Consider the following 9,312-nt stretch of genomic DNA (forward strand, 5'->3'; position numbering starts at 1 on the left):
AAAACATCCCTTATTCTGGATCTGGTAAAACACCCCTTAATCTGGATCTGGTAAAACACCCCTTAATCTGGATCTGGTAAAACACCCCTTAATCTTGATCTGGTAAAACATCCCTTAATCTGGATCTGGTAAAACATCCCTTAATCTGGATCTGGTAAAACATCCCTTAATCTGGATCTGGTAAAACATCCCTTAATCTGGATCTGGTAAAACACCCCTTATTCTGGATCTGGTAAAACACCCCTTATTCTGGATCTGGTAAAACACCCCTTAATCTGGATCTGGTAAAACACCCCTTATTCTGGATCTGGTAAAACACCCCTTAATCTTGATCTGGTAAAACACCTCTTAATCTGGAAAAACACCCCTTAATCTGGATCTGGTAAAACACCCCTTAATCTGGATCTGGTAAAACATCCCTTAATCTGGATCTGGTAAAACACCCCTTAATCTGGATCTGGTAAAACACCCCTTAATCTGGATCTGGTAAAACACCCCTTGATCTGTTAATCTGGATCTGGTAAAACACCCCTTAATCTGGATCTGGTAAAACATACCTTAATCTGGATCTGGTAAAACACCCCTTAATCTGGATCTGGTAAAACACCCCTTAATCTGGATCTGGTAAAACATCCCTTAATCTGGATCTGATAAAACATCCCTTAATCTGGATCTGGTAAAACACCCCTTAATCTGGATTTGGTAAAACACCCCTTAATCTGGATCTGTTGAACTGGATCTGGTAAAACACCCCTTAATCTGGATCGGTTAATCTGGATCTGGTAAAACACCCCTTAATCTGGATCCCTTAATCTGGATCTGGTAAAACACCCCTTAATCTGGATCTGGTAAAACACCCCTTAATCTGGATCTGGTAAAACACCCCTTAATCTGGATCTGTTAATCTGGATCTGGTAAAACATCCCTTAATGGAAATCTCTTAATGCTCAACTGGAAAGTATGGCGATGTTTTAGGATATTTTGGGAGAACCAGTTAGTATGACTACTGTGGACCCTCTGACTTTTACCATAGAGTCGATGACCTCTCACCTCCCACAGTGCAAGCTCCCAGCAGGTTGACGATGTTGACGTGGTTGCCAAGGTAACTGAGAACCTTCAGCTCCGACATCAGAGCCTCCTTCTCGGTGGAGTGGGCGCTCGCTGCGGTGACATCATCGTTACATCGTTGCAATGACATCGTCTTAGTAATGACATCGTCATCGCTTTAAATACGACGAAGAAGAAGATGCAAAGGACACACACACACACATATACACACTCTCTCTCTCTCTCTCTCTCTGTGTCTCTGTCTGTCTGTCTGTCTGTCTGTCTCACACACACACACACACACACACACACACACACACACACACACACACACACACACACACACACACACACACACACACACACACACACACACACACACACACACACACACACACACACGCGCGCACAGCTACTCACGTTTGAGCATCTTGACAGCGACAGTCATGACGGAGTCAGCAGAACAGAGTCCATAGGCTGTAGCTCTCACCACCTTACCGAAGGCCCCTGAACCCAGGGTCTTACCTAAACAGACAGACACACACACATTTCAGCTGGTTTTAAAATCTCCCTGACACTACGGCAGCTGGGATGACTGGTAGCGAGTGTTTCTGTGTGTGTGTCAGTGTTGGGGGTTATACAGTAATAAAACAATGATCTTGTGAGACGGTGGACAGCTGGAGGACTTGTAGTGAGTGTTTCTGTGTGTTGGGGGTTATACAGGAATAACACAACTGTTTTTTTGCGGTAACTAGTCATTCCAGTAATTATATTACAGTTACTGATCAAAATGTAAATTGTCGTTTACTTTGTTACTATAGTTATCATTCCCTTTCTATTACAAGCTGTTGATATCGATATGTTGTCGAGGGGTGGGTCCCAAAGACCCTCCCCATGATTGATTAAGGGGACTTTAAAAGGTTCATATGTTTTGCTGCAGGCCTTATAATAAGATACTGTTGCTATGTGTCTCTAAAACCTCTGCCACTATACGTTGTACAAGCCATCTATATTAGTCTTTGTGGTTTAAGTCCTGGCTGTTGTGAGAGTGGGCTTGCAGGCTGGGTCTGAGTCAGACTGAAACTAGATGATGAGAAGTAACCACTGTCTGGTTTTGACACGTTGATCTTGTGAGACGGTGGACAGCTGGAGGACTTGTAGTGAGTCAGTGTTGGGGGGTGATACAGTGGTAACTAGTCATTATGTAGTAGAGTCAGTGTTGGGGGGTGATACAGGGGTAACTAGTCATTATGTAGTAGAGTCAGTGTTGGGGGGTGATACAGGGGTAACTAGTCATTATGTAGTAGAGTCAGTGTTGGGGGGTGATACAGGGGTAACTAGTCATTATGTAGTAGAGTCAGTGTTGGGGGGTGATACAGGGGTAACTAGTCATTATGTAGTAGAGTCAGTGTTGGGGGGTGATACAGGGGTAACTAGTCATTATGTAGTAGAGTCAGTGTTGGGGGGTGATACAGGGGTAACTAGTCATTATGTAGTAGAGTCAGTGTTGGGGGGTGATACAGGGGTAACTAGTCATTATGTAGTAGAGTCAGTGTTGGGGGGTGATACAGGGGTAACTAGTCATTATGTAGTAGAGGTATGTAGTAGTGTCAGTGTTGGGGGTGATACAGGGGTAACTAGTCATTATGTAGTAGTGTCAGTGTTGGGGGGTGATACAGGGGTAACTAGTCATTATGTAGTAGAGGTATGTAGTAGTGTCAGTGTTGGGGGTGATACAGGGGTAACTAGTCATTATGTAGTAGTGTCAGTGTTGGGGGGTGATACAGGGGTAACTAGTCATTATGTAGTAGTGTCAGTGTGGGGGGTGATACAGGGGTAACTAGTCATTATGTAGTAGAGTCAGTGTTGGGGGGTGATACAGGGGTAACTAGTCATTATGTAGTAGAGTCAGTGTTGGGGGGTGATACAGGGGTAACTAGTCATTATGTAGTAGAGTCAGTGTTGGGGGGTGATACAGGGGTAACTAGTCATTATGTAGTAGAGTCAGTGTTGGGGGGTGATACAGTGGTAACTAGTCATTATGTAGTAGAGTCAGTGTTGGGGGGTGATACAGGAATAACATCACGTTTTTGTGGTAACTATATTACAGTTACTGATCAAAGATAAATTGTTGTTACTTTTGTTATCATTCTCTTTCTATTACAGCTGTTGATATCAATATATACACCCCCACCCTCACCTCCACCTCCACCCCTCACCCCCAGTCCCCACCCCCCAGCCCAACCCCCACCTCCACCCCCACCCGCCTCCACCCCCAACCCGAGCACTGAAGATGACTGAAGGCCTACCTCACCCAAACAACCAAGACTCGTAGCGAAAACCCCCCCAGAGGCCCGAGCACTGAAGATGACTGAAGGCCTACCTCGTAGCGAAACCCTCCCAGAGGCCCGAGCACTGAAGATGACTGAAGGCCTACCTCACCCAAACAACCAAGGCTCATAGCGAAACCCCTCCCAGAGGCCCGAGCACTGAAGATGACTGAAAGCCTACCTCACCCAAACAACCAAGGCTTGATTTGAATCGTTCAGAGGTATGTAGTAGAGGTATGTAGTAGAGGTATGTAGTAGAGGTATGTAGTAGAGGTATGTAGTAGAGGTATGTAATAGAGGTATGTAGTAGAGGTATGTAATAGAGGTAAACAGTAGAGGTATGTAATAGAGATATGTAATAGAGGTATGCAGTAGAGGTATGTAGTAGAGGTATGTAGTAGAGGTATGTAGTAGAGGTATGTAGTAGAGGTATGTAGTAGAGGTATGTAGTAGAGGTATGCAGTAGAGGTATGTAATAGAGATATGCAGTAGAGGTAGTGGAGACAGCTGAGGACGGCTCATAATAATGGCTCGGATGGAGCAAATGGAATGGCGTCAATATTTGATAGCATTCCACCAATACCGCTCCAGCCATAACTACGAGCCTGTCCTCCCCAATTAAGGTGCCACCAACCTCCTGTGACTAGATTGTGTGTCTGTCATTATTAGGCTACTTGTGTTGGTGTGTAGGCATATGTAAATGTACTTTGTATACAATTTGTTTTAAATGTACTGTGTACCTACCCGAACACTGGTGCTTGTGTGTGTGTGTGTGTGTGTGTGTGTGTGTGTGTGTGCGCGCGTCGTACCAAAACGTAGTTTCTGCCTGGGAAATTCCCACTTGGGGTCGTAGGGCAGCTGGGTGGGGTCGATGTAGATGTAGTTGTTGCCGTGGATACTGTCAATCACCTTCCACTGGATCTGGAACTTGGGCTTCTGTTGGGGTCGGAGGTCAATGATCGATACGTTGAATAACGTGATGATGTCAGGGGATAATCAACAAAGAGGGATACACGTCTTCTTTAGGAAAATAATGAACGACGACGTGGAAGGTTCCACCGTTCTACCGGAACGGACCTTCCACAGAGTTGCATTATTTTCCAGAGGACGCATAGAAACCCGATTTGATTATAAACCCTTTTATACCATGGCTATAATTTAACACATTTGTCGTGAAAAATGTGTTAAGTTGCACGTCGAATTTTTTTCAACATAAACTGAAGTAGCTAGAAAGTTGACTAGATCGCTACAGTAGTTGCCGCGGTAACCAAACAAACAGGCTTGTTGGTTTATCTAACGAAACCATCAGTCTTAGCTTGCTTTTATGAAAATCAAATTAAAACAATACAAATATTGTTTTCAATTCGACTTTTGTTTTAAAAAGCAGCATGTATTTATAGAACATGTACTTATGAACTTGCCATTGAATTCTACCGTGCTGATATACCGTTCAGAAACGAGTATTTAACAAAACCATGGTATAATCACATATAATCATCTGGAATTTGGGTTTCTGTTGGGAGGGGGGGATCAATGTTGATATTGATCAATAATAAATACATTAGAGAACATGATTAAAATATAATACATTTACCAAAAATAAGGTGTTAAACATGAGGGGATCAATAACATGATGACCAGTCAGCCAGCCAGCCAATCAGCCAGCCAATCAGTCAGCCAGCAAACCAGCCAGCCCGTCAGCCAGCCAGCCAGTCAGTCAGTCAGTCAGCCAGCCCGTCAGTCCGTCAGTCAGTCAGTCAGCCAGCCCGTCAGTCCGTCAGCCAGCCAGTCAGTCAGCCAGTCAGCCCGCCAGTCAGTCAGTCAGCCAGTCAGTCAGCCCGCCAGTCAGCCAGCCAGCCAGTCAGCCAGCCAGTCAGTCAGCCAGTCAGTCAGCCCGCCAGTCAGTCAGCCAGTCAGTCAGCCCGTCAGTCAGCTAGCCAGTCAGCCAGCCAGCCAGCCAGCCAGCCAGCCAGTCAGTCAGCCCGTCAGTAGCCAGTCAGCCCGTCAGCCAGTCAGTCAGTCAGCCCGTCAGCCAGTCAGTCAGCCAGTCAGTCAGTCAGTCAGTCAGCCCGTCAGTCAGCCAGTCAGTCAGCCAGCCAGTCAGTCAGCCAGTCAGCCAGTCAGTCAGTCTATAACAGGGTACAGTACCTGAAGGTATTTGTAGAGGAGAACCACCAGTGTGATGCTCAGTATCACAGCTGTAACAACCACACCAGTCAGCAGGGGGGTGAAGAGCTTATGGGGCACGGTGCGCTCTGTATGGACGGACACACACACACACACACACACACACTATAATAACCTGAGTATACATTAAGAATACCTTCCTAATATTGAGTTGCAGACTTTGTGTTTTCTTTATATGATGAACATAGTCAGTGTGTTATTGTGGTGTGGTATGAACTGCAGTCCACACAGAGAGGAGACAGCAGGGTTATTGTGGTGTGGTATGAACTGCAGTCCACACAGAGAGGAGACAGCAGGGTTATTGTGGTGTGGTATGAACTACAGTCCAAACCCACCACCCACACAGAGAGGAGACAGCAGTGTTATTGTGGTGTGGTATGAACTACAGTCCACACAGAGAGGAGACAGCAGGGTTGTGTTTATGTGAGACTAGATTAGATTAGTGTCCACGTGTCTAATCCAGGACCTGCACACTCAACATTCTGTAATCCCACTCAATATGGCCCTACATCCACACACATCTGTCCACTACAGAGACTGAGTGTGTGTGTGTGTGTGTTTATGTGTGTGTGTGTGTTTGTGTGTTTATGTGTGTGTTTATGTGTGTGTGTGTGTGTGTGTTTGTGTGTGTTTATGTGTGTGTGTTTGTGTGTGTGTGTGTTTATGTGTGTGTGTGTGTGTCTATGTGTGTGTGTGTGTGTGTGTGTGTGTGTGTGTGTGTGTGTGTGTGTGTGTGTGTGTGTGTGTGTGTGTGTGTGTGTGTGTGTGTGTGTGTGTGTTATATTCTCACCACTGATGGAGAACAGTGTGTAAGCCTGCTCGCCCTGCACGGTCGCTACACACTCCAACGTGTGGTAGCGTGTGTGTGCGTCTCCCTTCGTGACGTTCAGTCGACTCTCCACCTCGCTGCTGCCGAAGGCCGAGTCTGATGTCGTTACCGTGGCAACCTCCCGCTGCTCCCATTGGCTGGCGTTGGTCAGGTGGGAACACCTAGGGGGGGGGGGGGGGGGGTTGATTAATTAATTATTGTCATCTAATTGACCAAAGATTCACCTGGTGTCCCATTTCTGACTCAATCGCTAAAGAATGAAAACAAGCCACATTTGAGAAAGAGGGTGGTACACGGAATCACTAATCACGTCTCGTCATCCTGCTACTCTGTCCTGGATTCCCCTCCGCACCTGTCCCAACCCCTCTCACCCAGCAATAACAGTAGTGACAATGGCTGTGTGTGTTATTGTCTTGTACCGTGTGTGGGGGAGTTCACAGTAGAACCAGCTGATTTTAGGGGTCGGGTAACCAGCGGCAACGCAGCGCACCTGTCCATCAACTGGTCCCTCCTGGGAAATAATGACAGGCTTACCTGAGAGAGAGAGAAACAGAGAAACAGACAGACAGAGAAACAGACAGACAGAGAAACAGACAGACAGACAGACAGAGAGACAGAGAGAGACAGAGAGAGACAGAGAGACAGAGAAACAGACAGACAGAGAGACAGAGAGAGTCAGACAGAGAGAGACAGACAAAGACAGAGAGAGAGCGAGAGAGACACAGAGACAGAGAGAGACAGACAGAGACACAGAGACAGAGAGAGACAGAGAGAGACACAGAGACAGAGAGTTTACTGTAAGCCTTCAAAATGGTGTGAAAAAGGGATGTGAAAACACATCATGCAACAAAAACAACCAGCCAGAACGTACTGTTCACATAGACAGGGAATGATTGATTGACTGAGGCGTCCTCATGATTGACTAGGAAGGTATAGATCCCGCCCTCTGACCCATGGACCCTCACCAAACGCAGCTCGCTGACGTACCTGGCACAGAAAGAGAGAGTACATTTGTTGTTGTTAATTTCACTTTTATTTATTGAAAGGGAATTGAGAGAGAGGGGGGGGGGGGGGGGGGGGGGGGGTTATGATTTACAAGAGCAGCATGTTATAATGAAAGTGGAAGTTTCCATGACACAGATTGAGACTTATAGAGGGGGTTCCCAGGCTGTTGGAACAGTGCATACATCCATCTGAGTTTTAGGGAGGTGTTTGAGTCATGAGAAATTTCCTAATGAATGTACCTATAAAATGATCTATAAAAGTACCTATAAAACACGGGATGGAGCTAAGCACAGGAAAAAAAACCCAGGGGACTGGGGAAGGAATTCACCTTTCAGCAGGACAATAACCTACAACACAAGGCGAAATATACACTGGAGTTGGTTACCAAGACGACAGAGAATGTTTGTGGTCAAGTGGTCAGTTTTGAAAATCTATGGCAAGACGAGAAAACGGCTGTCTAGCCATGAGCCCCAACATCTTGACAGAGCTTAAAGAATTATAAAAAATATTAAAACTGACTAATATTGTACAATCCAGGTGTGTAAAGCTCTTAGAGATTTACCCAAGATGCACAGCTGTAATGGCTCTTAGAGAGATGTACCCAAGATGCACAGCTGTACTGACTCTTAGAGATTTACCCAAGATGCACAGCTGTAATGACTGCCAAGGGGTTTCTAACATGTATTGACTCCAGGGAGCTGAATACTTTAGGAATTTAATTTATATCCATCTAAAATAAATATATATATTCGTCCCACTTTGACTTTACAGAGTATTTTGTTTAGATTGTTGACAAAAAAAATGTACAATTAAATCAATCTGAATCCCACTTTGCAACACCATAAAATGTGAAGAAAACCAATGGGGTGTGAATACCGTTTGTAAGGCTTTGTATATATGCTGCTTTTGCTGGTTAGGTCTCGTCTACTTTCGGTTACCCAATGAATCTGTAGATACGTCTATTATAGAAGACGGGAAACATAGATCACGTGGTTTAAAAGAAACCGAGCGGGTCGCTGGCTTTATCTATTTCCACAATTCACCGGCACGTGTCAATATCCTACTTCAATTCGTTTGAGTGTCTTGTTGTAATTATAGTTTTGCTAAATTATTTTCTATTTTTATTCAATTTAGCTTTTATTTGTGTAGTGTTTTATTCACTTAGATGCATTGTGGGTAGTCCATCATGCGTAGGCTATATGACAGACACACTAACTAATAACGAAAGCTGAAGTTCACGGTTTCACGTAAACCATAGCCCTTCTCATTCGGGCTATATATATAAATGTGTCAAAGTCCCACCTGTAGGTGTGATCGCGTCGTCAGTCAGAGATAGGACTGCTACATAAAGTGGCGCAACAGACGTGATGACAGAAACTCGTCCCTCGCTCTACTGCTGCGGTCAAAACAAAACTGACTGTGGTTGGTCCGGCGGAGGATGAATGAGGAGAGGTTTGATAATCCCATTTACAGCAGCTGCAATGGTCCAATGGGCTTCACCGAAGGAGACCGGGAATCCTTACGGAAACCATGCAACCGAACTCACCTCTCAGGTAAGTAACGTTCAGCCTGCTGCACAGACCCTATACACCCTCTATCATCGTAAATGAAGATAGGATTATTTTGCCATATCTAATCCATGTATATTACGCTACTTTCCATGGTGGGGACAGTAGTCTATGTGCTATTCTTACTACATTACCCAACATTTTTTTTACCTCAGATTGGTGATGTTAGTATGTGTATAGTCAACACGATGACACTTGATCAATTGCTTGAAACGGATCATCAATATATTTGGTTTTGTACTGTTGATTTAGCGCTAGGGGTCGCAGCTATCAGTTTCTTTCTCAAATGGCACGGATAATTCGGGATAACCCATTTTGATGATTTCTATGAATATTCAAATCCGTT

The 9,312-nt window shown here is 45.0% G+C and overlaps 1 protein-coding gene across 1 annotated transcript in view; it reads right to left on the reverse strand.

Annotated features, from left to right (window-relative positions):
- Positions 1-9,312, reverse strand: part of LOC110516210 (mast/stem cell growth factor receptor kita) — a 70,134-nt gene that overhangs the window by 9,884 nt on the left and 50,938 nt on the right. Inside the window, exons 7-13 of the mRNA XM_090188129.1 lie at positions 7,265-7,380; positions 6,813-6,927; positions 6,355-6,554; positions 5,526-5,632; positions 4,187-4,313; positions 1,468-1,572; positions 1,051-1,161 (exon numbers count right to left, since the gene is read on the reverse strand). Coding sequence (XP_090044255.1) covers positions 1,051-1,161; positions 1,468-1,572; positions 4,187-4,313; positions 5,526-5,632; positions 6,355-6,554; positions 6,813-6,927; positions 7,265-7,380 — 881 coding nt within the window. The remainder of the gene's footprint in view (positions 1-1,050; positions 1,162-1,467; positions 1,573-4,186; positions 4,314-5,525; positions 5,633-6,354; positions 6,555-6,812; positions 6,928-7,264; positions 7,381-9,312) is intronic.

The sequence above is a fragment of the Oncorhynchus mykiss genome, chromosome 10, assembly GCF_057628025.1.
Source record: "Oncorhynchus mykiss isolate SJ-2025 chromosome 10, ASM5762802v1, whole genome shotgun sequence".
NCBI classification, from domain to species: domain Eukaryota; kingdom Metazoa; phylum Chordata; class Actinopteri; order Salmoniformes; family Salmonidae; genus Oncorhynchus; species Oncorhynchus mykiss.